Here is a 15,551-nt window from a genome sequence, read left to right as displayed (position 1 = left end):
ATTCCATTGATTGAAACACCTGACTCTAATGCCCCTTTCAAATGAACTAATAATACTTCACGTACTTTCGCCACACACAAATACGTAGCTTTGGATCATTTTCCTCAATGAACAAATATATTTTTGACTCATTTCTTTAATTGGGTTCTCTTTATCTAGTTTTAGGACATGCGGAGAACAGATTATATTTTAGATCATATTTATGCAGAAATATTGAACATTCAAAAGGGTTCATAAACTTAAACACCTGCCGCACATACACACATATACATACACAAACACGCACATTAACTTTCCAGCTGAATACAAAATTTCTGATCTATTTCAGTGGAACTTTTAAAAAGATCAGATATTTCGATGATATTCACAGAAAATTCTTATGCAGCAAACTGATGAAAAGAAAATGTTGGGATTTCAGCTTTTAATTTGTTTTAATAGGTAAGGAACAGCGACTTAGTTTGCTAGCATGCTCTTCTGGCCTGTTATATGGATTGTAGTCTTGATGAAAATCAAATTAAGAATGGGATAAATGTGCTGCTTTTCAAAGATGGCCTCTGCTAATCTGAAACATTTCAGGCTACTAATTTCACCCCCACATTTATTTTTAAAGGAAATCCTTCATTTCAGAAGTAGCCAATTTATGCAACTTGACCAGTTCTGTTTTTAAAACTTCCAATTTCATCATTCTCCACTGTTTGATAAAAATGGCAATTTTAAAAGTACTCTAGTGTTCAGTAATTGCCTTGCATACCTTCTGTTTCAGGAGGGAAGGAAAGAAGAACTCGTAGTATTTTACTCCAAGCTAAAGTCTGATGATCCTGGGTTTTTTTGTATTTGCAGAACAAATCTTTTGTGAGAGTACTTTTAAATAACATTTTAATATTGAGTAGTGCTTTGTGATAAGATAATAAAAGAATATAGGAAGCAAATACTGTTGCAGTGGACTATGCTCAACCATTGATAACGTTCTTTATCATCCATGAATTTACACCTTTTAAAGTTTCACTTCTGTAGTTGGCTACACAAATACACAATCCATAGGTTGTATCATAGCACTGAGACCTGAACCAGGGTATCTTCTAATTTTTAAATACATTTTTTGTTTCTTAAATTTGAAGAGTATGTTCTCAAAATATTATTTCTTACTTGATTATCAAAGTGACTTATAGCTTGATCTCAGAACATTATTATTTGTGTGAATATCATGGTGAGTTATCAAAAACGCACAGATAAAGTATTATTGTAATACCGTATAGGAATGAGACCATTGGATGAAAGATTGAAGGTCTCAAGCCACCTGTCCCAGAAGCCTTCTGGCTCTACACAGAGGGTAGCTCTTCCTCCTGCCTTGGTCTAGTATCTTGCTAGTTATTGCTGCTATCACCTTTCTTCCAGAGGGGTGCTTCCCCTAATCCCAGCATTTGAGAGAGAGGGGGCTCTTACAGGGCCCCTTCAGGCCCTATACTGTTAAGGTGTGTGGCTAGGAAAATCTGCCCTTCTTTCTCCACTTTTTGGGAGATAGGCCAATTTCACAAGATATAAAATCATTTAAAAATAAATAAATAAAGGGGAATGTAAAGATTACTTGTGGCTTGAAATAGTCACAAGCAAAACATTCACTAGTCAAGGAGATAAAAATAGAGTTGTGCAGATCACAGATTATGGCTTAAAAGGATTGATCCCCCATAGAAAAATAAGAAGAAAAATATATAGCTTTGAGTAAATCATCATTGTGTGATCTGCACAAAGCTATATATTTTCCTTCATACTTTTAAAAGTAATTAAAAATTTGTCTTGGGCAACACTTATAGCTAAACATTTTCACCAATCCTTTCATAGATAGCCATTTTCCTGCAATAGATTTCCCTTTGTCTCCATCCTGAATTTCCCCAAATCCTTGATTTTGAGGCTGTTGTTTCTTCTCAGTGTCAATACTAACTTCTGTATTGTTTTAAAAAGGCAGTTTTTCTCCCTAGGAGAAAGGGGGTTGGGATATGGATACGTCATTTGGATATGTCATTTCCAGACAAGTCTCTGTTAGCTTGAATATGTATTAAAACTCAGGTACTGCTGGTTGTTAGTGAACGTGGGGTGATGGCTTGTCTGCCTATTTACTACAGTAATTAACTAAAAACAGCAGTTAACATTATTAGAACTAGAGCCCAAAGCTATAAAGCTTCCATTAAAAACAGCTTTAAAACCCTATTGATTTTTTTAGAAATGATTGCAAAAATTACTTTAAAAGCTCCACAATGCTGAAAGTTTAATGTTTATAATTTACTGTAAGTTTTCCTATGTTTTTACTCACAAGGAATAGAATAGGGCCATAATGGTTTTAGAGGTTGTGTAACTATAAGGTAAATGAGATGGATGCTAATCCAAGCAATAAAACAGTTCTAAATTCAGTAATATAACCAGTTCCCACCATAATCATAGCTTCAGACTTGTAATAAATCAGACTTGTAATAATCTGTTTTAGCAGGGCTTTCTCTTACATATTACTTTTCTCTTTCATTGGTTTTATACTGTACTTGATATAAAAATAATAATAAATTTTTAAAGGAAAACTTAGGATCTTAAGATTTGCTAACTTCAAAAGCATTTAAAATTGCTTTAGGAATATCTTTATTATCTCTGTGTATATGTGTAGATACTGTAGGTCTATTTATATTTGTGTATGAACTTGCATATATTAAATGTTAGGCCACCTCTACTGACTTACGTCACCTTAACCTGACCTTGCCCCATGAACAGTTTAATTTACAAAAATGTGTATGTGTATTTTGAACTTAAGATAAAATTTAGACTCTGACCAGTCTTGTCAAATGCATAAGAATAAGAGTCTTTTGAGTTGTGCTTATTACAGAGGCTTTGAAGCTAGTTGCTAGAAGAAATTCGTATTCTCTCAGGATGACTATTCTCTCCTATAGCAAGCTTCAAAAGTTTAGAATTGTTAATAACGTATCTGTATCTGTTATCATTAAGTCAAAAACTTGATCATTATTTACAGATATATTTCCTTGCCTATATCAGTTTTACAAAAATTAGAGTATTGACCTTCTATTTTAAGATTTCACCTAATTTAGCTGGAAGAGCATAATTATGAATGTTATTTTCCCATACTGTATTATTTTCTTAGAAACGTTTTCTAGCATCCAATATTTACATATAAGATCTTCTTGAACAGATAATAAATATTAAGGGGATCAACACAAGTGTACCATGTACTGGTTATGGTGAGGGAATCCTATCTAAAACCACAGTGGAGTTAAAATTAGTTCAGACTATTTTACAGAATAACACTTAGGAATTGACATTCGTCATGCACCAAAGCTTTCCTAGATAATTGAGCTGTATATTACTATTGGAACTCTTGATGGAGATCAGTCTACATCTCTAGGAGTACTATTGGGTGACAGTATTCCAGAGTTCTTTACTTTTCTTAATGATGACATATGAAGCTGATATTTCAGTAATAATTACAATAGGCAGTTGGTTCATATGGGAGAACTCACAAAGAAATTTATTCTCAGAATTGTTCAGACATGATTCTCTTTCCCTTGCAAGAAAACTAGCCAGCTTCAATGTTGCATATGAGCTAGTGTCAGTATGCTCATAAGAAAACCACAAAGTGGTCCACTCCAGGGAATGTATTTTAAGTTCTGAAAATAAAAACTTGAACCATAATTGCCCCATGTTAAGTTTAGCAACTGATTTATGTTTTACAGCTCTGTTCACATGTCTTGCTCAGTCATAGGCTATTATATGACATACTTATCCATGGTTAACTGAAGTTGACCCATTTTTGGGGTCTGCATAATACACTGAACTAGAACTGTATCTGGGCTGGATTTGTGTGACCCAAAAAACTAAAGTGGGGTTTTATGATACACTGAACTTATATGTGATTCAGTATTGTATGCAGACACATCTGTATACTTGTGAAGGCAAAAGTCTTACTGCATGCAGATCATTCTCATTCATCAGTGTTTTTAAGTTTTAGACATTTGGTGCCAGAATATGAATGCTTGAATTAAAAATATAAAGAAGCATTGTAACCATTTTTCTGCTTCAATGAAGAATGGTCTCAAAGTTTAATTTCCATTTCATCTTTGCCTAGTCTCACTAAGTGGCAGCTTCTAGCTATACTTATCCAAGCTCAGGATTGGACTGGATTGGTATTTGACTGGAGACTTATGGGAAATGTCAGGCTAGAATGGAAAATTAAGGAAGTAATGATGAAAGAATACAATGGGAACACTGCAATATTTGTGAAAATAACAAGGACATGATCATGAAATCACCAGGCACTGAGTTCATCTTGAAGGAGACTTTGTCTTACCTTTGCATTGTTTTTACTTATTTTTGAAGATAGCTTCTATGTACATGTTCAATATACATAATAATTTACAAATTTAAACACAGAAAATCTAGGGTATTTCTTCGTGGATTCAGAAATTTTACTGTAAGAAAAACTATTTTAGTTTTGCCTCATTTTTATAAGCATTCATTTTTTCTTGTTTCCACTGCTACTGAAATCTTGATTTCGTGTACATTACTATATATGTGTAATTTAACAAATTCATCATTTTTATAAGTAAATTTTTATATAGTGGTATCTCAGATTAAATGGTTTTTGCATACATGTTTCCACTGAAAATGCATAAATTTAATAGCAATTGGGGAAAATGTTGGGGAAAAATAAATGTAGGAGAATATAAATTGGAAGCTTTCTAAGAATACCTGGCTTGAGAGAATTTGAAAGTATTTCCATGAAGTTTCATTTTAGCTTTAAATGGTGTATTTGAAGTATTCCAAATTTACAAATTAATGTACTGTAATCTGTTGGAATATCTCTGGAACATGAGTTATTTTTATCTATTTTAAATTAGTGTAAATGATCATTATTTTAATTAAGTCTGTTCTTTCCCTTTGTTTTTGTACAGTCATGGAGTGGGGAGATGATGTTAGAACAATTTCAGAAGATGGAGCTGTGATGCTGGTGAACCATCAAGCAACAGGCGATATTTGCACTCTAATGATGTGCCTTCAAGACAAAGGCACGGTATGCTACTTTTATATATACCATTGATATACTGTACTCGTTGAACCATCTGGGTAACTTTCTCATAAGTATAACATTGGAAGACTCATGCACAAATCTATGTCCATCCAGTACTTTAATCATATTGTTATTTCTATATCCTCTCACATTAACTTATAATATTTACATGTCTGTGCTTTGGAAGCAGGACACACAAACCATAGAGGTGTGTGCAAGTCAGGCAGTATTGAAGTCTGTCTATCTCCCTGCCTTTCTGCTCTGATGTATAGTCATGACAGCTAATAAAAATTTGAGTATTGAAGTTAAAATATAGACATTTAAAAAACAAACCCATCAAATCATTTGACAGTTAAGAGTCTGATGGAAGATATGCATTTTTACAAACTTCCTAAACCCTGAGAGAATGGGGGCCAGATGTAGATCTCAAGGGAGTGAATGGCATAGCAAGAGAAGAGCCTCTCCCACATGCCAGAAAGATGAGCATTTGATGGTATGGACATTCAAGAGGGCTTCTGTTTTTGATCTTACAAACGAAACAAGTTTGTAACAGGAGAAGCTGTCCCTTCGGTAACCAGGGGCTTATTTTTTTAAGACTATAAAGGTAGTAACTACACCTTAAATTGTGCCCAGGAAGCAAATGACTACCACTGCAGATCTTTCAGCATAGGCATCATTTGAATCCCTATCTTCCACCAGTTGGTGATTCACCTGTAGTGCTTTGTACTAACTTCAATTTTCAGATACTTCTCAAGGATAGCTCCAGTAGAGCACATTTCAGTACTCAAGATAGGATGTAACCAGGGCATGAAGAAAGTTATAACTCTGACTGGCTCAGGAAGGATGCAGCTGGTGTACTAGATGTAGTTGTGCAAAGATCTTTCTTTCTCCCCTGTCACTGTCACCAGAGAATCTAGTCACAGCTGAGATTCAAGGAGCATTCCTACACTGGGATGCTGATCTTCTAAGAGGAATGCAATCTTATCCAAAAGAGGCTGAACCTCAGTCCCTGAGTCCTGTTTATGAATTTTTCATCTTGTCTTCATTTAATTCAACTGATTCTCTTTCATCCAGCCCATTTTTGAACTTAGGAAACATTCAAAAGTACTGATTGAATTCAGTGGTAGGGAGCCATAGAGTTGGGTATCATTAATATAATGTGACCATCCTCCAAACTCTAGATAAATTCCCCCAGGGGTTTTACATAGATGTTGAACAGCATGGGTGACAAGATGGAAGCCTGTGGGTCACCATAGGACAGTAGCACCACTTTCTGGACATAGCACCACTTTTCAGCACCACTTTCTGGACATAGTCCAACTGGAAATAACAGAAATCATTGTAAAACAGTGTCATGATGTCCTAATGCCATTAGGAGCCCAGAAGGATATCTTGCTTGATGGCATTGAAAGTTACCAAGAGGTCCAGGACAACTTGCAGACTCACATTTTCCCTATCCAGTGTCCAGTAAAGGGCATCCACAAAGGCAACCAATGCAGTTTTAGTATCATAACCTGGCTAAAAAAACAGCTGAAATTGATTCAGGAAATCAGTATCATTCAGATGCATTTGAAGCTGTAAGGCCACACCATCACTTTTCCAAGACGTGGAACATTTGAGACTGGCCTATATTTATTCCAGTCTCCCAGGTTCAGGGAGCATTTCTTTGTAAAGATCTGATTTCTGTCTCCTTTAGATGAGAATGGGACATATCCTTCCCAGAAGGAGGCATTATTATATATCTTAACCATGGAACTAATCTCATCCTGGCAAATTCAATCAGCCAAGAGGTGCAACAGTCAAGTGACCTGGTGGTGGCACAACCTCTCTTTGTACTTTCACAAACAGTTGCTGGGTTACATGACTAGTTTTTTCGTACTCTTAAAAACTAAGATCAAATTGGATCTACTCACATTTATTCTAAAAGAATGATGCAAATTGTTCATAGCTTGCCATTGATTGTTCTGGCTCACCTCATCCAACATCTTGAAGGAGATGCTGTACAGTTTCTCACAAAAATAAGCTAAGCTAGATCTAGACACAAAGCAATAGATTTGCCTTGTCACTTTTAAAGAACAGTTATTATTTTAATCAGTGCTGTATGGTAAATGTAACTTTTACCAAGGAATAGAAAGTAAAGCAGTGCACATTCAGAGTCAGCAACTGTTTTTCTTTTACATTTACATACAAGAGATAATGGCTGCCAAATAAAATTTGCTTTGTTGCAGTAGTCTTTCCTTATAAAATGTTCTTACATCTGACAGTCACATATGCAAGATGAAACGGGATTTTTGCATTTTATATTCAGTTTTGATGTTCATTAATCTTTTTCTGTAATAAAGTTCAGTAATCTTTTTCTGATTACTGAATTTATAAGGGAATACATGAAGTATTACGATTTATAAAGGAATAATTATAAAGCTGACCTTTGAGCTGATTTAGATTAAGTCTCAGATTCAGGTCTTTGCTTGATCTCAGAATTCATGCTGTAAGTTTGGGCCAGTCACTTTTTTTAGCTCAGTCTCACAGAAATTGTGGTTGTGGCGATAAAATGAAGGGGAATTTATATCTTGAACTCTGAAGATAAAAGGTGGGATATATATGCAGTAGAAATAAGTAAATTAGAAATCACTTTGAGATTGTATTGATTTAGAGTTTAATTTTATTTCTAATTAGGATAATAACACTGTATAAGAGAGCCAGTTTGGTCTAGTGGTTAAAGCAACGGGCTAGAAACCAGGAGACTGAGAGTTCTAGTCCTGCCTTAGGCATGAAAGCTGGCTGGGTGACCTTGGTAAGTCACACTCTCTCAGCCCAACCACCTCACAGGGTGGTTGTTCTGGGAAAAATAGGATTAGGAAGGAGTATTAGGTATGTTCGCTGCCTTGAGTTTTGTTGTTTATTCGTTTAGTTGCTTCCGACTCTTCGTGACTTCATGGACCAGCCCATGCCAGAGCTTCCTGTCAGTCAACACCCCCAGCTCCCCCAGGGACGAGTCCGTCACCTCTAGAATATCATCCATCCACCTTGCCCTTGGTCGGCCCCTCTTCCTTTTGCCTTCCACTCTCCCTAGCATCAACATCTTCTCCAGGGTGTCCTGTCTTCTCATTATGTGGCCAAAGTATTTCAGTTTGGCCTTTAATATTGTTCCCTCAAGTGAGCAGTCTGGCTTAATTTCCTGGAGGATGGACTGGTTGGATCTTCTTGCAGTCCAAGGCACTCTCAAAATTTTCCTCCAACACCACAGTTCAAAAGCATCGATCTTCCTTCTCTCAGCCTTCCTTATGGTCCAGCTCTCGCAGCCATATGTTACTACGGGGAACACCATTGCTTTAACTATGCGGGCCTTTGTTGTCAGTGTGATGTCTCTGCTCTTAACTATTTTATCGAGATTTGTCATTGCTCTTCTCCCAAGGATTAAGCGTCTTCTGATTTCCTGACTGCAGTCAGCATCTGCAGTAATCTTTGCACCTAGGAATATGCCTTGAGTTATTTATAAATAATAATAAAGGCAGGATAGAAAATAAATAAAATAAATAAAATAAAATGTCATGGATGCTATTTTTTAATGTTGCTTAAAAATAAAAACAGGAAAACAAATTGAATTGCTTTGAAAGTTAATACTGAAATGAAACTGTTTTCAGTAGTGCACTAAATGTGTTGAATTTAAATAACTGTAAAATTGCCTAGACCACCCTTTCTCAACCTTTTGACCCTGGAGGAACCCATAAAATATTTTTCAGGTCTCGGGGAGCCCCTGTGCATTCAGGCTCAAATACAGGCCACAAGTTACAAAATTATTATATTTGTTTCATGTGTAGGCCTGTATATATGCATTAAAGTGTTCATAAACTAAAAATAACGAATGAAAGTTACCTCATTAATGTGAAGTTGCCCAAATTTGAAATATTTTTTTTTCATATATAATTTTTTAAATAAGTCATGATCTCCCATGGAACCCTAGTGACCTCTCACAGAACCCTAGGGTTCCATGGAACCCTGGTTGAAAAACCCTGGCCTAGACAATTTGAATGGTAAATATAGCTTTCATTCATATGTACAGTATATATTTAAATCAGTGTTAATGCTGAATTCATTTTGATCATATTTGTATATCAGAAGAAATCATTCAATATATTACTTTATTGATTATACAGTATATCCCTTTTATACACACATCTCTCTGGGTTTTATATATTCATTGCACAAACATTGAAAAGTTATAGCTGTTCCTATAACAGAAAGAACTTACACCTCAAAATGTAGAATCTGTTGTTGGCTTGGTAAATAGAATAAAGTAGAACCTGAGATTTTTATCCAGAAGGGTTACTATCTATTTAAATTTTATAAATTTCAGCATGGACAAAACTTACACACAAAGCGCTCTCATATAAAAGTATTACAGGTAGTCCTTACTTACTGACCACTCGTTCAATGACTGTTCAAAGTTGTGACCATGCTGAACCGGTGGTACTTATGACTGGTCCTCAAAGTTCTGGCTGTCGCAGTGCTCCCATGGCCATGTGATCGCGATTCGGGCACTTGGCAACCAGCTTGCACTTAGGATGGTTGCAGTGCCCCATGGTCACGTGATCATCATTTGTGACCTTTCCTGCTGGCTTCCCACAAGCAAAGTCAATGGGGAAGCCAGCAGGGAAGGTTGCAAGTTGCTCTGGTAACTTGCCGTTCTGTGTTCCAACCCACAACCTCCTTCCCTAGGCCTTCCTGCGCTCATGCCACACTGCAGCACCCCCTCCCCCAACTTGCATGCGGCCTGCGCTGGGCCTCCCAGGGCCTCCCCCACCACCCTGTGGCACCCCCACGCTCCTTACCTGGAACTCCCACCACTTCCCGCTTAAGGATCCATGCGTCTTGGGGTTACAACGGCAACCGGGACTCCCTGGATTGCTGTTGCTAAGTGATGTGTGATGTTGTGCTTTATGGCCGCATTGCTTAGCGACAGCAATCCTAGTCCCAGTTGCCATTGTAACCTGAGGATTATGTGTACTATTTTGCATGTTATCTGTTTTTGTTTTAAATTTTTTTTCCTGGGAAACTAGTGATGGCCATGAGACATCTTAATTTGGTTTATGTGGTTTTTCTTGTCTCCTTGTTTTTGTAGTGTAAGAAATCTTATCATTAAAATTGGAACTAGTAGAATAGACAATGTATAATGGAATGCTTAAAATGAATATGATGGGGATAATGAGAATTAGCTTAATTTTTTCAACTTTGTACAGCTACAAAAACCTTAAAAATTAAGTTAACATTGTAAATAGAAAGGTTTGAAGAACTTCCTAAAATTTTTTATTGGGTAGGTATATTTTTTGAATAATCTATATAGTTTGCAAATCCTGTTTACCTCTACATGTTTGTTTTGTATTCTTTGTTTTTTTCTTACATGAAAAAAGCACAAAATTAAAACGCTCATATAGAAATAAAGGTTGTATGAAGGCTTTTTAAAAAATGTTAATTACTGAAACTGGATTTTAAATAATAAGATTTGTCCCAGATGCTCAGGGAATAGAAATCTGTTGATTTTATGTAAAATGAAAGTGAGGATTTTAGAATGAAGGAGAAATATACTGAGAGACAATGCTGCTTTAGTAAATATTTCTTGAAAGCTAAAAGGCTTTTAGTAAAAACATTTACATGAAAATTATCTCTAAGGATGCAATTTGTATTCAGTTTCCTATTTAATAATAAAAATATTTTTCTTATTTTTATATATTTGCTTGCATGTCTCTTACAAAAAACACATGCTTATATCTGATGGCACAAAAAAACCTATCTCTGATTTTTGTTTATATGCAGAATACACACTATTTCTTATCTGAATTTTCCCAGGTTGTTCGTCAGATGATATGGCTGATGGATCATATTTTTAAATACACAAATTTTGGAATTGTATCTCTGATTCATGGAGACTTCTTTATAAGACAGGCAAGAACAAATACAAATATTTTAATGGCAGAATCTGCTTTCCTAAATGTTCGTTTATACCTTGCTATGATTGTCAATATATATTAAATTGAAATCCATTTTCAAATAGTGTCAAAAACTAATAAAAATGTTAACAGAATGTGGAGAAACATACAATGGTTTGGTATTATGTATAGATATAGATATGCTCCCTATTTATTTTGTTCACCAGCTTAGAAATTTCAGGCAGAGGCTGAAATGCTTTTTGGGGATTGGAGTACATGGTATGCCACAACTTTCCAATCCTTTTGCAGTGGGAGATAGGAACAACTGAGTCCAAATATTTTTTTTCATAATATTAACCCATATTTTGGCTTTGTCTGAATGACTTCTGTATGCTAGGTGCTTCCTACAACTTATAGAGGATTCTTTGGAACTGGAAAGGAGCAGATTATTTTGCATCCATTCTAAAATGTCAGGGATCAGAAATTGTAACAATATATCCTTGATATGCAAAACCATTTATATGCTTTATAGATTTGGAAGGGGTTGTTTAGGCTGTAAAATTCAACTCCTATAAATCTACCTTATGAATCATATAAATCTGTTAATTTGATCTCCGTAGTAGACGCATAGGCAAAGAACCCCAAATTGAGTGATTTTTGTACTTTTATAGACTTTCCAAATACTTTCATTTAATTATTAATTTAGCAAATCCTAAGATACACGGTTAGATAGCCAGTGATGAGAGCCGGTTTGGTCTAGTGGTTAAGATGCTGGGCTAGAAACCAGGAGTCTGTGAGTTCTAGTCCCACCTTAGGCATGAAAGCTGGCTGGGTGACCTTGGGCCAGTCACTTTCTCTCAGCCCAACTCGGTGCAATGTAGACTAGCCTCCTTGTGATGCACCCCAGGCAACGTGACTTGTCATGGCTAAATAGTCTACACATCTGGCTGCTGGACCTCACAAGGATTTCCCAGCAAGAAAAAGCAGCATGCCATATGATTAAAAAATAGCCAATGATGATCAAGACTGTGTATTTCAGAGAACACTACTGATGCAGATGCAATATTCTGCTTTCTGGAAACTTGTTACCTGCTGTTCAGCGGCCTTTGCAGAAAAAGTCAAAGAAAAAGAGATAAGGACAAGCACCAATATTAACTTCAAAGGGATTAAGATGAACATGTAACTTAAAGACAAAAAGTGCTTCCTGGAGAAAGAGGAGTGGGTTCAAAAATTTCCTAATGGACCACTTTGGAGAGTAGCTGAAGAATGGAAGCAGCTTAGATCCAGGCCACAAAATAATTATGAGGGTTCAAAATAGAATGGTCATAGCACTGCAAAACTCTGGGATCCTTTTCCTTTTCTTCAGACCTTCAATTCTATTGTAGTGTCCTGCTTAACACTTTCCAGGTGAGAGGCACAGAGACTTAGCAACTATGTCTGTATCTAGGAAAAACGGGAAATTTTCTCTATTGTACAGGAAAGTTGCCTTGAGCAGACCATCAAAACTTCATAAAAGCAGCAGTTTGTTTGCTTCTCTCCCTCAGTTTATAATCTCTCCAGGTTTCTGTGGCAAATTATGAAAAGAAATGGACAGAGTTTAGGGGCTTGAGTATTCATTTCTGTTTGGCTAGAAATAGTTGATCTTGGGAGACTCTGTTTCTTTTGCTGCTAGCTTTATAACTAATGGCAGGAACATATTTTGATTGGATTTATCCACCAAATGGGGGATGTTGATGATGTCAATGCGGGAGTGTAGAGGGAATAGGGAATAACCTTGAAGGCAGGAGGAAGAGCTGCTATCAAGGCAATGGTCAGATAAGAGGGGCTTGAGTAAACATGTGAGACAGGCCCCTCCCTAGCTTACATGAAGATAAAATGAAGGAGGAGAAGCACGTTCAGCTGGCTTAGTCTGGTCTACCTTGTTGGGTTGACAGGGAGAAATGTAGGGATTATTAATTCACAAGTATTTAGTTTTAACGTGATTGCCTGTTGATGGGGAAGCTTAATTTTAACTGGATTAGCACATGATCAGGTTTGTTGAATGATAAGCCTGATCAGATTGGCTTTATTTAGCCATGTGGAAATATTCACTTACAATCTAGGTTCACCTTTTCCCTTTTAACTTTTTTTAAAAATAAGATTAAAAGAATTAGACTTCTTACACAAAGCTCACCTCTTAATTTCCAGGCGTCAGTCACGATGATTTTTCAGCTTTTGGATGCCCTTTTCTAGGGTAAGGGTGGTGAAGAATTACTTCTTAAAATTGAAGCTTCATGCTTAAGCCCAGTGTTTTATAGATGTATGGAAGATCATCTGCAGAAATAGGGTACTTTGTAAGAAGTAATTTGACCCCTGCCCAACTGTAGGCTTGGTCTTATTGCTAGGAAATGCAGAAGAAAGAGATCATTTAAAATTTGCATAATTTGTATAAATCATTTTTTTTACTAAACACAATGCTTACGACACTGAAAATAAAATAAAATATAATTATGCTGTTTGCTAGTGATTTTATATATACGTCTTTCTCCCCTATGAATGACATCCTTACCTGTGTACATACTTCCTAGGGCCAGAATAGTGCGTTCTCTCTGTTGCCCATACGCTCCTATCTTAATGTATGTTTGTTTATTCCATTTATGGCCCACCACAGTCCCACAAAACTCTTAATACACAGTCAGGATTAAAAATAGAAAACACCAAAAACATGTAGAATAAATCAAAATCCCTGGTGTCACATCCCAAACACCCTCGGAAAGAGTTCTGTTTTCAGATGCTTCTGAAGGCAATTGAAATAAGAGCTAGTGTGATCTTTAGTGGCAGAAGTAGCACCTCTGAGGTTTCTCCCCACCCGCCTCCCATTCTCCAGAGTGGAGAACTACCAGTTGCTTTTCTCAGTGAGATCAACTTGATTGGGCCAATTCTAGTGGGTGACTGTGGTCCTGAAAGTAACTTGGTGCCAAACCATAAAGGGCCCCTAAGTTATGACCAGCACTTAAACTTGGCAACAGAATGAAAGCTATCTTTCTTTCAGTTCTGTGGATGGTATTGTTCTTTTACCATTCCTTGTTCTTTTAGTGAAGCATATGAATTGGTATGTATAGTGTTGTTTGTAAACTACAAAATACATGAATGTCTTCTTTCTTAAATACTGGACAACTCTATGATTTACTTTTGTATCTAATTTCTAATAATACTCGTAAACCAAACACTTCGTTTGAGATCATACAATGCAATAAGCCATGGCTTGTTTTATAATTTATTTAAAAAGCCATATGAGCTTGGTTCACACATCATATTAAGCTATAATCAAACAAAGTATAATATGGCTTCAAGCAATGTATGAACCTAGCTTTTGATAAAGGAAGCCTAAGTCCTGTAAAAATATTTTGATTATAGTATTACTTTCATGTTTCCCTTTTTTATTTTCTAAATTCATAATTAACTGAAACAACTTGGTTTGGAATTTTTCTTTGAGTAAATAATAACTAATTTGGATGGGAAAGTAGACATTACTCTGACATTTTAGTTAGTACTCTTTGTCATTTCAATTTTAGGGAAAAGCTTATCGTGACCAGCAGCTTGTGCTTCTCCATGAACATCTAGAAAAATATTACAGGAGCCGGGATCGCAAGTGGATTGTATTGTTTCCAGAAGGTGGTTTTCTTAGAAAAAGAAGAGAAATCAGTCAGGTGTTCGCCAAGAAAAACAATTTGCCATTTCTTACACATGTTACATTGCCAAGACTAGGAGCCACACAAGTTATATTGAAAAATCTTGTAGCTCAGCAAGAAAATGGAACTTTGGCAGGTGAACAGGTTGCTGTATCAGGTATGGAACATTTTGAATATTTATGAAACAATTGGCACATGATCAGAATCTAAAAAGTAGTCTGAGGTTTCATCCTGTACTGTATTGCATGTATAATTTGTTATATAGCAATTTTATTAATTTACAAATTAGCATTGCGGTATGCTATAAATTTAACACATAAAGCTGTGCAACACTGTTAAGCTGTACCAAATCAATTTCTAGTTCCCTTTTTCTTTTAATTTCTTTTAATTTCCTTTACTGCTATGACCTCTGAAGGCTTGAGGAAAGGTTTCTGACAGATGGGATGTCAGCCCCAGACCAGGAAATCAACTCCATGGGAATGCTAAAACTATCTTTACTGAGATTGGCTACAATGACAAAATCAAGTCTGATTGTGCTGTACCTCCTCCCCCTTTTATACTTCAGTGAATTAGGAAGGTGTCTGCCTGAGCCTCTTATAAATGTTTTCTCGTTATTCTGGACGTGAAAAATATTTCAGCTGCTTTTGCCTAGGTGATGGTTCTTACATATTTCCATCAAGGTCATCTTCTTTATTATTTACACTGGGTGACCTTTCATGGAGATTGGGAATCTGAATAGTATCTTCCCCAGAATATGTGACTACCTATCAAGGCATGTAGCTCTCAGGGATCACCCTCAGCATCTGCAGCATAATAGTTAGAGGTTGCCTATGCAGTTCCCTTGGGTGAAAGATCATTCTCAATCCTTCTGGGGAGTGGAGGGAAAGGAGG

General features: G+C 36.2%; 1 protein-coding gene across 4 annotated transcripts in view; it reads left to right on the top strand.

Annotated features, from left to right (window-relative positions):
- LPGAT1 (lysophosphatidylglycerol acyltransferase 1) overlaps window positions 1–15,551 on the top strand; it is a 46,561-nt gene that overhangs the window by 13,610 nt on the left and 17,400 nt on the right. For all 4 annotated transcript variants that reach the window (XM_063303203.1, XM_063303185.1, XM_063303210.1 and 1 more), the window contains 3 exons: window positions 4,947–5,065; window positions 10,910–11,005; window positions 14,544–14,817. In XM_063303203.1, the coding sequence (XP_063159273.1) occupies window positions 4,947–5,065; window positions 10,910–11,005; window positions 14,544–14,817 (489 nt within the window). The remainder of the gene's footprint in view (window positions 1–4,946; window positions 5,066–10,909; window positions 11,006–14,543; window positions 14,818–15,551) is intronic.

This window comes from Candoia aspera, chromosome 1 (genome assembly GCF_035149785.1).
Source record: "Candoia aspera isolate rCanAsp1 chromosome 1, rCanAsp1.hap2, whole genome shotgun sequence".
NCBI lineage: Eukaryota > Metazoa > Chordata > Lepidosauria > Squamata > Boidae > Candoia > Candoia aspera.
The sequence above is the reverse complement of the archived record's forward strand: the minus strand, read 5'-3'. Positions and strand labels throughout refer to the sequence as shown.